The following is a 12799-nucleotide window of genomic DNA, read 5'->3' on the forward strand; positions in this document are numbered from 1 at the left end:
CCGGTTCGCCGGTGGACGACCCTTGCGGGCTCCGTGTCCGCCGGAGTCCGGCCACTCGTAGACGCAGGACAAACTCGCGACCCAGTAGTCCAGCCTCGTAATCCGACATCAATAGATCTCCGTCGTTGTCTTCAGCATGGTAGTCCAGGATCGGTGCTCGCACAGCTTGCTACGGCGTCGATCCAGTGTTCCCAGCATTCGGTCCGGTCAGGTCTTGAACGTCCGGCGCATCCAGTACGATCTTGAAAGGCACACCGGATGCCAGCTCGCGCCACTCGATCAGCTCGAACGCGAGGAAATGCTGGACGTCTTCGACCACAGAGCGCACCAGGCTCGGTGCGACTCTGGAGGACTTGGAATGGAACCACATCGGAATCAGGTTGTGAAACCTGAAACCGGCAGCGAAGAGGAGGGACTGGATGAGCGCAACGCACTCGCGCGGCGAAAGAATGCTCGGCGGAATCACGATACCCGTGACATCCTGGGCCAGACACTGCTCAAGCCGTACTGAATCCAGTTCCGCGATCCATGCAGCATCTTGACTTGCCATCGCCATTCGGTCCGACAGGTACTTCGACGTCGCCAGCGCGGCGGCCCACCATTCGGTGAAGTCGGGTGCCGGCTCGGGCCAGGCATACTCCACCTTGAGCGGGACGACAGCGCTTTCACGATGCTGCTCCCAGCGGCGCACTTGCTCGGCCACGTATGCCTTCGCCTGAGCCTCGCTCACTTGGGCCTTGGTCTCGTCGGGTCCTCGCGAATCCGAGGGCGCCAGACCGTATTGGGCTTCAATCTTGAGCGCGGGTGCTTGGGCAGTCGCGGCCGGACCGGATGGCGCAGGGGCAGACCGGGTCTCGGCTTCGTCGTTCAGTACGCCGTCTTCTTGGACAGTCGACAGCGGGCCTTCGTGCTTGATCGTCGGGGCTTCATCCAGAATCTCGACTTCGTCATCCGGCTGGGGAGAGTCCGAAACTCGATCCTCAGCCGGGGGCTCAACCTCATCGGCGCCTCCCACAGACGCCTGGGCGGGTTCATCATCCTGTGCGGACTCACCCTCATCCAGTCCCGTCGCCGGGTCTGGGACACATTTGGTGCCGGCCGGCACAGACTCGGTCGAGTCCGCCTCCGGAGCCTCATCCTGGTTTGCTTGGTGCGCATCCAGAACGGAGGACTCCGGGGCCGCTTGATCTTGAACGGCCGCCGACGCCTTCTTCTTCCCTTCCAGGGCCACCTTGCGCTTCTCAGCACCAGCCTTCCGAGCCTCCCGGAGAACGTCGTCCAGGGCCTTGTGCTCCGCCGGCGGCAGCCCTTGTCCTCGACGCGACTGACGGGACGCCTCACCGCGTCCGCCTCCGCGTCCACCTTCACGTGCTTCCTTCCTTCCAGTCATAACCAAACGGTTAGTCCAGGTAGTCAGTAGAAACACCCCTTAAGACCAAATCAATATACAAACAACTCGCGGTGAAACCCTAGGCAACCAAATCCGGGTACGCGCACCAGCTGAGTCGAGGCGGGTGAACGCCTTTATCGTCCAGGGTGTATAGCGCACTATGCCGAACCGAATGAATTCGGGTTCGGAGTACCAGAGATTGTCCACGCGATAGACAGCCCACGGGACACTGAATGACCCGGGCCTGGAACCGCTTGGACGCGCCGAATCGCACTAATGCGGTCCGGTGTTTGGCGTGTGTCCTTGTGTCAACCCCTATAGGTATCGTTTACCTTTGGCGGACCGGATTTCACCGAGTTGAGTTGTTGCGATACAGAATAAAGTCTGCTGGGTGTGTTCCTGGGATAAACCACACCGAATGAACAGAAGGTCAGACCGAATGAAAAGGACCACAGTCAGATCCGTAATTCAGAATAACCAACACAGAGAAATACAATACCGAGCTAAACGTCACAAAATATACAGCCACCACTTATTCTTTGAGACCCTTGGGTGGGGGGTCTATACACCAGTCAACTTCGGAGCCGTCACCCAAGGCACTGGCCAGCCCTGGATGCACACTCACTTACGCGCACCACCCTCACAGAATGAGGGAACAATACAAAATATAATTCAGTCCTATCACACAGTAGTCAATCAATTCGGTCTGGGGGGTGACTACCTCAACCACCAAAGACACACAGTAGGGAATATGAAATGGATGCCCGGTTAGAGCACGCAAATAGAAAATAAAGCTCTCACAGGTCACTCCGGGGTGCGACACCCCAGTCACTGCCGATTTTGCCTTGGTACCTTTGAGTCCCCACTACACCAGTGCTCGCTACACCAGTGAGGCCTTGGAAGCGTCCCTAAACTGGCTTAGACCGCGCGCAGGCAGTCTCCTGGAGGGCTCTTGAAGACGTCAAAGTCGGGGTGCTACTTCTGCCCCGAGCACAGAGTCGTCCGCGTGTTCTTCGGCAAATTGGTTTCTGTTTAGATTTTACGTTTGGCTAGTTATCTTCTATCACTTCGCTGACTTTAATGTAGGTTTCACTATGATTCGCGTGTCTTGAGTATGCTTGTGCTTCTTGGCAGTTCTTCAGTATGCTTGTCTTGGTTTCGGTATGCGGAGACTTGTTGATGGTGACACTTGTTCGGGTACACTCATCAGATGATGAGGGAGGTATCTGGGTATATCGTCTCTTCGTCTTGGAACTGGACCTCTCCCTTGGATCTGCGGCTCATTCGGTGCCGCCCGTGGATCTTGGGGGATCTTGGTCTCGTCCGGTCTGGATCGACGCCGCTGTGCGAACACACTGGACTAGTTCTTGGTGCGTCTACATCCAGTGTGGGCACGGGGGGGGGGGGGGGGGGCGGACCGAATGAACGATCCGGTATGTCCCCATCCGGTGTGGCACTTCTTCATTCGGTACGCCATCACCGGGTGCACCACGATCCGGTCCGGACAACACGAGGCTTCATCCAGCAGGGTCTTGCGTGCGCATGATCGTGTCTGGTGGGGCCAATTCAGTGGGGTAGCCCGACAACTTGACTAACCAATTCAGGCAGTGGCCAGGATACGTTCGCTGGCCACACTTTCGCGCCTTGGGCCTATCCTGCAGTTAGGGAAGTCGGCGGACGGACTGGATTCGTGACTCCACACCGAATATGAGCGCTCATCCGGTGGGCGCATCTCCAATCCTGTGCGCCCATGCCTGCTGCAAGTGCCGGGTCCCACCAAATCTCCACACACATCCACAATCCACACGTCACACTCGTCTCTACCGGATCTCCATCTCATGCGACCAATCACAGCTCACCGAAGGGTCCACGTATCCATGGGGTCGGACATGAGTGCAGACAAAAAACTGTTTCCACATCGTGTCATATATGGGTTTGGACTATTACTACGGCGTCCATTTAGAGGGTTGAGGCGCCAACAATGGCGACCATTTAGAGAATAAAGAGGTTTTTGATCAGTTATAGAACATCTATAGTGAAATCCATATAATCCCGTTAGAAGTCGAGGAATCCTAACCAGATAAGGAACACATAGTCAGTTAGTCAGTTAGAGGGATTCATTTAGGGAGGTGTCACTGTAGCAAGTTGCACAACTGGCTGATACAGACAAAGCCTTGAGAGGGGTATGGTGTGGCAGGCCACTGTCACACGTGCGCCACCGCGTGTGCGCGGTGGCCAATCAGAGCTCACTATAGGTTAAATGGTGGGGACGGTCTCGGGTTTCGATACCGTCTTCACATCGAATGAACAGGGTTATATTTCCCTGCGCCTGTGTAGGCCAGTAACGGTCTAGGCCCGTCATCACCGAGCAATTCAGCTATCGACTCAATTAGAGCAAATCGAAGTTCCTATTGACTGTGACATGCATTTCGCTGCCTACGATTTAGAACGGTCCATGAATATATATAATGACGGTGTTTGTGTTATGATTCATATCACGATTGGTCACGCTCTGTAATTGGTTGGACAACATAATATTTTGATTAGGCCATTTGCTCTAGCACTCTTTGAGACCGGCAAAGTCAAATGTAACAACGACAAACTCTTCTGTTCTCATCGGATTCATTATAAACTAGTTGGATAGTTGCGGAAATGAGCAAGCAGCATACCCACGGAGTGTCATCACCTCAGTATCACCTCAGTATTCTATGCGGACAACAACGAGTCCGAGCTCACTTGAGTGCACCACCGCGAGCACTAACCTGATGCAAAATACACCACTGAGCCTCCACAAGTCCACCATGCTGTCAAATTAGTATCATTAGTGCTGTTCACATACACAGAAGAAAAATATAGGCTATAAGCATTAGCAGCTACCCGTAAAGCATTTCCAATCCTTGCTCGTTGCTCGCCTCCTCATCAGGTGTGTATGTACTAGTTTGAGTCTGCACCGGCGCCTTCTAGAGGTCCTTAATAACGTTACGCCGAGGAAGGCTTGGCCGCTGGTGATCGACAACGATAGCATGTATCTCGGTGCGTACGACCGTGGGCGTGGTTGTCCATGGCCACTGCCCCGGGAAGGACTTGATGGTGAGCGCGGTCTGGTCGATCTGCACGGGGGTTGCCCTCGTACAAACCGAGCTCTGCGGGCACGGCTGAGTCGGCCGACAGAGTGATGCATACGAGCAGCGCGGCGTTGATGGTCTGATGCACGTCGCGGATGCCCTGGGCCTTGAGCTCGACGCAGGCCTTGAGCGCGGCCACTGCGGTGCCGACCCCGAGAGAGTCGTACCCGCCAACGACGTTGAGCAGCTGCAGGAATAGCAGCACGAAGAAGTCGGGCCTGTTCTTGGTGATGGTTTCCACGAGGAATTGGCTCCGCGGAGCGGGCAAATCCAGCCACTTTGCCACGACCCACACCGGTTGTGTGATGCCGCTCTTGGTGCACATCGCCGCCTACGCTTCGCCGTGCTATTCCACGATGTCTTGATGTCCGTCAGCTCACGGTGTCTGCATCACCATTCTCGACGTGCGTCATCCTCTTTTGATTTATCGCCTTGAGACCGTAGCGAAAGGTCATGATTTCGTCCGTATCACAGTTATCGTAACTCTACCTCATTTATATCGCACCGTACTCAAGCCGAGTAAAAATGTCATAGATCATCTGGTCATTCACGCCAACTGTGATAGATTTGAGACATACATGTGCCTTTTCCCAGGAAGAAGGAACCGGAGCGCGACGTGGTCTTGTCAGTTGGCGATTCAAGTCGAGAAGCAGAAACATGGGCGCGGGGAGCACCGCGCCCGAGGAGCACGGCGCCTACGAGGAGACGTTGTAGCGATGGGCGCTGTACGACTGCAGCGCCGTCGTGGTGGGGCAGAGGCGACGATGAGATGGCCGAGATCTTCCGGCGTTGGCTCGCGACGCGGAGCAAGCCCGTCACGCCGATCGGCGGCGTGACCCTGAGATCGCTGGATTCGGCGTGGACCGTGTTCCTCGAGCGCTGGAACACGGCGACCGGGGCTGCGTTCGTCCGGAAGCTGGAGGTGCGTGAGGCGACGCATGCTCGTATGGCTCTCGGGCTTTGGCCTCGCAGGTTTGCGCGCTGTTGTGGGAGTCCAATCGCCGCCGCTGCCTCGTACACTTTCTGGATGGCTGTCAGAGCTGACGCGGGTGTTGCCCGCGGACCAACACGCTGGAATGGCTGGACATCCTCGAAGACACCACATTGTCGAGGACGGAGCGTGACGTGACTGGACGATACCGCGAGGCGCTGGACGCCTTTAGGCGCGGCGGGCGAGCGCCGCGCCACCTGGAGGACTTACCACCGGTGCGAGGCTTGCCTCGTACGCTGCCACCCAGTCCGGAACGTCCGCAAACAGCACCGCCCGCGGCTCCCAGCTATCCGGCATCGGGCCCAGCCAACGCACAAGATACTGGCGGTGTGCAGGAACGGCAGCGTCACGGTGGGAGACGCTAACCTCTTCGTGGGGCAGCACGAGTATCGTCGTGCCGTAGAATCTCCTCCACGATATGGCGAACGTTGCTCGCACTATCCAGTAGAGGGGCAGGACCGCCGCGCTCGAACGGAGGGGCGCGATCGCTTTCCGGAGGCTGAGATAGCTCAGCGTCTGGATCGGATGAATCAGTGGCTTAACGCGCTCCAGCGGAAGAATGAAGACCTGCGTCGTCGTGTGCGCTGGCAGGAGGCGCCGCGTCAGGAGTAGGCGCCGCAGGAACCGCGTCGGGGCACTCGTCGCTGGGGATAGTCACTACCAGGTAGCGTCGCAGGCGACCGACGTAGAAGGTAGGATGAAGTCGCAAAGCTGTAGGTAGCTGTAGTGTGTAGGCGTCACCTATATCTTATCTTGAACGGTCTAATAAAGCGAGGTGCGAGCTTATTCGCGTCCACTACCAGTTTAGGTTGAATGCCGGCCATGGATAAAAGGACACGGTCGCCCACAGCAAATCGCTCGAAGTTCTTGCGGTCACGGCGATCGGCATTCGCTTTCTGGTGGTCGACGGCCGTCACGATCGGGCCATGCACATAGCGGACGTCGGATTGGCGACGCTGCAGGAACTCGGTGGCAGCCGCTACACCACGCGACTGTGGTTCAGGATTGGGGTCGAATTTGCAGGAGGAGACGCGGCGGCTTCCACCGCGCCCGGCGCGTCTTGATACTCAACTACACGACGACGCTGACTCGGATCAATCAGTGTCCAACGCGTCCAGGCTGCGATGTTGGATGGTGTCGCCCTCGTGGTGGCACCCACATGCGTGGCTCGCCTGCAGGAGAAGCGGTTGGCCTCTCCGATACCGCCGTCGTGGCGGCACGCGTGCGCATTCCTCTGGCTGTTGATCGAGCTCCATGTCGCGTAGTGACCCCGTTCATCCGTGCAGAGTCTACCACGTGAGTGGCCTCACGACCGGTGTCGCCAGCAGCTTCAGCGCCCCTGTCAGCCTATCCATCCAGGCCAGTCGAGCGCTCCACACCGAGGAGCGCCGGAACACGCGGGTGTCGCCCGAAGTTGATGTCGAACGGGGTGAGCCCCGTTGACTCGTGTTCCGCATTGTTGATGGCAAAGTCGACCATGGGCAGGAACGAGCTCCATGACTTGAAGGACGTGGGGAAGCCCCTCAACACGTCTTCGACGACCCTATTCGCACGTTCGGTCTGGCCATCTGTCTCCGGGTGCGACGCGGTGGACATCGCCAACCGAGTTCCCACCAACTTGAACAACTCGGTCCAAAAGGCGGTGAAGCGGGGATCTCGATCCGACACGATTGAGGTCGGAAGACCAGGATGGCGGTGGACGATGTCGAGGAAGATCACCGCAGAATGTTGTGTGGTGATGGTGGTAGCGTCAGGAGCAAGATGCACCATCTTGCTGAGACGATCGACAAAAACGAGAACACCAGTGCGGCCTTGCCGGTCGCGAGGCAATCCAAAGGCAAAATCCATGCTCACCGAAGACCAGGGTTTGACCGCCACAGGGAAAGGTCGAAACGGAGCCTGCTTCGTCGGAGATGGCTTACCACGCTGGACGCTTCGCAGGAGCGTACCCACTTCTGTACCCACTTGTACATATGCGGCCAGTAGAAGTCTCGGGACAGCGACGCGAATGGCTTCTCGCGTCCGAGGTGGCCGCCGCTGGGCGTGTCGGGGAACTCGTGAATCAGTCGAGCTCGAAAATCGTCGTCGAGCGGAACGACGATGCGCGGCGGGACCGCAGCTCTTAGCGATCGATCCGGGCGCGACTACGGGGAGATAAGTGGCGCCGCGCCGCTGCTGATGGATCGCGTAGGTACTTGATTATTTCGGAGCGGGCTGGTCGCTGCGACGTCGACAGCAGCGACTTCTTCAGCCACACACACAGCACTCGTCGTCATCCTCGTCGCCAACTGCGTGGCGACCCGACTGCACGTAGTCTGGCCGGCGCGAGAGCGCGTCAACAAAGATGTTGGTCTTGCCCGACTTGTAGTGTACGACGATGTTGTACTCGTAGAATAGCAAGAGCAAGCGAGCCATGCGCTGGGACAAGTGAGGGCTCTTCGTCGCTATCCGCAGAAACGCATGATCGGTGTAGACGGCGAAGGTCTGTTCACTCAACAAGAATACGCGGAACTTGATGAGTGCATAGCGCATGGCGAGCAGCTTTTTCTCGTGCACGGGGTAGTGCCGCTCCGCTGGCTTCAGCTGACGCGACTGGTAGCTCACCACTCGTTCGCGTCCCTCATCATCAAACTGCACTAGGGCGCAGCCGATTGCGAAGGCGCGTGCGTCGCACACCACTTAGAAAGGCTTCGCGTGATCGGGCAGCATTAGGATGGGCGCGGTAGAGAAGCTCTTCTTCACCGCGTCAAAGGCGAGCTGATGCTAGGGACGCCACGTCCACGTGGTGTCTGTCTTAAGGAGCTGGGACAGCGGACGAATGGTCGAAGCGAAGACTTCAAGTAGTGGTGGAGATACGTCGCGAGCCCCAGCCACTGTCGGAGCTGATTCTGATCCCGCGGCGTGGGCCACACGCAGATAACGTCGATCTTCTAGGGGTCAGCTCGGACACCTTCCGCGCTGTCGTATCTCCCGAGCACAGGGATCTTGGGAGCGCAGAAGATGCACTTCTTCAAGTTAGCGTACAACTTGTTCTCCCTCATCCCCGCGCACACCTTCCGCAGGTGTTGTAGGTGTATCTTGACGTCTGTCATGTCGCCCTCGGCACGGCTGTGATACGTCCTCCGCGGTGCTATTCGATACCCGTCGGGCCGCGGGACCAGCGCGAGGGTCCGTGCCAACGTCTACCACGACCTTAACAGAAACTTCTATCTAAATGCAAAGGGGAAGTTTGCGTTCGATCACTAAACCAAGCTACCGACATAATTCCCAACTACCCACAAAAATATTTCCCTGGCTGTGTTAAATAAGACCAGTGCCGCGGGACTACCCCTACATAGCCACATCTTCAGGTCGCGCTACGCTTGTCTTGGCTGCCTCTGCAACATAAGGACCGGCGTATGGATACTATGAAGAAGGTCTTCAATGCCATTCGGATCGTCAAGGTGATAGGAACGCTTCAGCGTTGAACTGTTTTTTGGGCTCAGTATAGACTCGCCACTGGCGAAGCCGAGCTAATGTGGGCCACATAAATTTGTACTAGCATAAAGTATTACCCGATACTTGTTTTCTATACGAAAGTATTGTATAACCGATATTTTTACCGGACCTCCAGTAGGGCCAGTAATACTAATACCATGATTTGGTCGATTATCCTAACCTCTGCCCACAACATCCCGCTCAGCGTGCTGACCGCTGTCAGCGGCACGTCGTCCTCGCGCATCAAGATCTGATAAAAGCCGTGCATCAGATCAATGGCACTGTACTTGGTGCTGCCAGACATGGTGTCCAGCTCCATGTCCTTCCTCGGGATCGGCGTTTGCGCCGGTATGGCGGCGTCGTTGAGCTTGTTGAAGGCATGGACGATCCTCCCGCCGCCAGTTGCTTTCTTCACGCAGAACGTCGGACTGGAATGCGGAGACAGGCTCTCTCTGACGTGGCCGGCTTGCCGGCGACTCTCGAAAATGGCGTCGATGGCTTCAACTTAGTCGCGTGGAAGCGGCCACTGCCGTGTCACGCAGTACTTCGCACCGGGCACGAGGTATATCTTGCACCGAACTCCGCGGTCGGGTGGAAGAACCGCTGGGACCTTGTCCGGGAAGATTTCCATGAACTCACGCACGAGTGGAGCGACTGGGTTGCCGGCTGATTCAAGTGCTGGCAACGACTGAGCTGCGTGCGTTCTTTGGCTCAGCTACTTTCGGGCGCATCCTGGCGTCGGATGCTGGGTCCGACGCTCGGGTAGTGCTAGCCGCGCTCGACTCGGCGTCTTCGGCGACGATCGTGCACACCTGCTCGACCTCGCCCTTCTTCAAGTCACGGAGACAGTCTTTCCACGAGGGTCCAGGCGTCCGAGTGATCTCGGTGGCGCCGCACATGACGTGCGACTTCGACGTTGCGTATATGCGGAGTCGTCTCCGCGTCGTCCCCCACCAGGACTGAGAGCATTTCCGCCTCAGTCGCAACCGAACCGATGCTCGACCGGGTGTGGGAGGCCACGCTCAACCACATCTTCTTGCTCTTCAACGTTGGAGAGCTGCTGCTCGTCCGGACATGGCTCGACCACGTCAGTGTCTGTGTTCGAGAACCGCTGCTGGGAACCCATGCTCGACCACGTCAGACACGTCCTGAGGTTCCTGCTCAGGACCGGCGCAGGCTGCGAGTTCGCACACCGCACACGAAGGGCCATCGCACGCTTCGTGCGCAGCATGTGTCATGGAGTCGGAGTCCAAGACGGCAACATGCGACCACTGGTTCGGCTTTCCACATAGGAACACCAACACTGCATTCACATCAATGTCTCGGGGACGGACTGTACCCGTCATCTCAGGCTGAGCTACGGGATGCCGAAGACGCAGTCGAACGAGCCGCTCAGCACGATCACCAAGAACTCCTCGGAACTGCGGAACCCGTCGAACTCGTACGCGAAGGTCGCCGAGCGCCGCGTCTTCCCATCAGCGTACTTCACGATCATGTCTCCAGGATCTTCACGAATGCTCATGTCCGCCGGTAAAACCGACAAGCTCTCGGCGTGGAGGCTGAACACAATCAGCCTCGTGTCACCGCCGGAGGTGTTGGCAAAGAGTTGTGCATGGAGTACGGGAGGGCTTGGAGGTGGTTCAGCCACCAGAGAACCATCGCTCCTTCCACGACCAGTAGGGTGCCCCGCACCTACTGGTTGTCGCCGTGTTTTGGAGCGGCGACGTCGTGCGCGATCGGGACGTTCGCCTGCATCGGCGCCGGGGCGCGGCAAATAGCTGCGCGATGTCCAGGTTTCCCACAGCGGTAGCAACGCATCGAACGAGGAGTGCGCGTTGCCGTTGCCGTGGCCGGCCTGACTGACGACGTCGGCACCCGACGTCCACCATACTGTTAAATTGGATCGACCTCCATCGGCTCCAGCTTGGGAACCGGAGCCCGAGCAACGTGGAAACCTGCGATGCAGTCACACTATAGTCTTCACGAATCGCGATCACGAAGGCCTTTTCGAGTGTCGATGGGGTCGCCCGGGTTAGGTAGACGCGCTAGTAGCCAGCGCTCATGCCGGAGATGAAGACGTGTACTTGGGTCGCCACGTCCACAGGATGCGTCGTGATGCACGGCACCCTATAAAGATGAAAACGGGCCCGGGAACACGTTGACGAAGACCCAGGGATGACGTAGCATGGGCGACACTGCGGTCTGTGACGCTTGCGCTGCTTAGAGCGCTCGACTAGGCCCTACTACTGGCTGGTCGACATTTCTTCAACCTTTTACTCAAAGCCTCCCCCATAGGCAAACTTGTGCAAAAATTTGATCTGCGTAAAAAATGGAGGAATTTGCTCAGCATTTACTCAAACCGTTGGAGCTGTACAAAACTAAAACTATAATGACATATTGACAGAAAAGGGGTAAAAATTTAGTTTTACTCACGACCGGTGGAGATGCTCTAACCTGATTACTTATATGAATCAAAGTTCTCCAGATAAAACACTTGGACATCCTTAAAAACACTCCCCTACACCCCAGCGAATGGAATACACACTGTATCGTGTACTCGTTTGAACTCCGTGGTTTTCCTGTCCTTCCTTACAACGATAACGATGCAGACGATTGCGCTTTGTTATCTGGGCATTCCACGTCAGGGTCAAGCTGACAGCTGTTGACCGTCAACAGCTGCTGCAATTCGAGTACAGGCGTCCCCGGCCTATTCGCCACAGTGGTACTTATGATGTTTGCGAATCAACAAGATTCACGCGGTCTGAACATAAATGAGAATGTACTGACTTACTACAAGCTTAGCTCAAGAATACGGTGGAGGTATTCCCGCAACGTGCCACTTGTCGCAGTAGATATCGCTGTACACTCATCTAAATCAATATTTTTGCAGAAGTAGCGTGCAAATCTTGAGAGCTTGTTGTACTTCCTGTGCGAGGTACATTAAAATATACAGCCGGGACTAGCCCGGGGACGCCTGTATTATGCTGAGCAGCAAGTTGTTTACCACCGTATCGGCTCCAATACCGCTGCTAAACCATAAACATCACCAACAATCACTGTTCACTCACCCCACGGATACATCCGAGCTTTCGGCTGTGGGACCACACTCGGTGAACGAGGGGTAGAGAGAGAACGGGTCTGTATGTGTCATTTGGTTTTCGTTTTCAAATGGTTGAGGTCGGCAGTACCTCGATAGCAGTGTTGGGGGCATGGGTGAGTTACTGGGTACTGTAGTAATAGTAGAACCATAAAGATACAGGTAACTAACGTACTATAGTACTATGTTCTGCGGATTACTACCAAGCCCTGCCGGTAGAAGCTGTAAGTTTGAGTCTTACTAAGACATACGAGGAACTCTAATTTTCTGCACCAACATTGATTTCCCTCAATCGCCGTACCTCTAGTATTACATGTACAGTATATTAAAAAAAAATAGGTGAAGTCGCTCATTGGCCTTCGATTTGCCCAGCAAAGGGTCAACTGGGGTTAAACAAATGAAGTACGCTAGATACGTTGTATAGCTGTATATTGCGCCAATGGCGCAGCGCCAAATTGTTACTTCTGAAGTGCATTAGCAAATTATGTGGACACGACCACGATTCATGGTATAATTACGTTGTTTGCGGCGAGTGAAATTGCCAAATTAAGCCTGTTATGCTGTTCTATCACTCACTAAGGCTTACCTTCGAATTACAGTAGAGGCAAACTGCTTTGCTCCTGAACCATTTCGAATTTGCCTGTTGAAGAACCATCCGTGGTTCTATAAACGGGCGCGGAAAGTGGTCTCTTATCTTTGTGCAGTTCACACCAGCGAAT

The 12799-nt window shown here is 55.9% G+C and overlaps 3 protein-coding genes across 3 annotated transcripts; 1 reads left to right on the top strand and 2 right to left on the bottom strand.

Moving 5' to 3' along the window:
* Nucleotides 1-862: 862 nt before the first annotated feature.
* Nucleotides 863-1390, bottom strand: PHYSODRAFT_426524 (hypothetical protein; the record flags this gene model as incomplete). Its single annotated transcript, XM_009533171.1, has 1 exon — nt 863-1390. A coding segment is annotated over one exon (528 nt), but the record flags the coding sequence as incomplete, so codon positions are not given.
* Nucleotides 1391-4369: 2979 nt separating this feature from the next.
* Nucleotides 4370-4840, bottom strand: PHYSODRAFT_256165 (hypothetical protein; the record flags this gene model as incomplete). The annotated part of the gene is made up of 1 exon (XM_009533172.1): nt 4370-4840. One exon carries the CDS (start codon nt 4838-4840, stop codon nt 4370-4372), a length of 471 nt encoding a protein of 156 aa, XP_009531467.1.
* A 332-nt stretch (nt 4841-5172) lies between these two features.
* Nucleotides 5173-5639, top strand: PHYSODRAFT_335716 (hypothetical protein; the record flags this gene model as incomplete). The annotated part of the gene is made up of 3 exons (XM_009533173.1): nt 5173-5225; nt 5272-5459; nt 5554-5639. The coding sequence occupies 3 exons, from the start codon at nt 5173-5175 to the stop codon at nt 5637-5639; spliced, it is 327 nt and encodes a 108-aa protein (XP_009531468.1).
* Between the last annotated feature and the right edge of the window lie 7160 nt (nt 5640-12799).

The sequence above is a fragment of the Phytophthora sojae genome (genome assembly GCF_000149755.1).
Source record: "Phytophthora sojae unplaced genomic scaffold PHYSOscaffold_6, whole genome shotgun sequence".
Classification (NCBI taxonomy): Eukaryota; Oomycota; class Peronosporomycetes; order Peronosporales; family Peronosporaceae; genus Phytophthora; species Phytophthora sojae.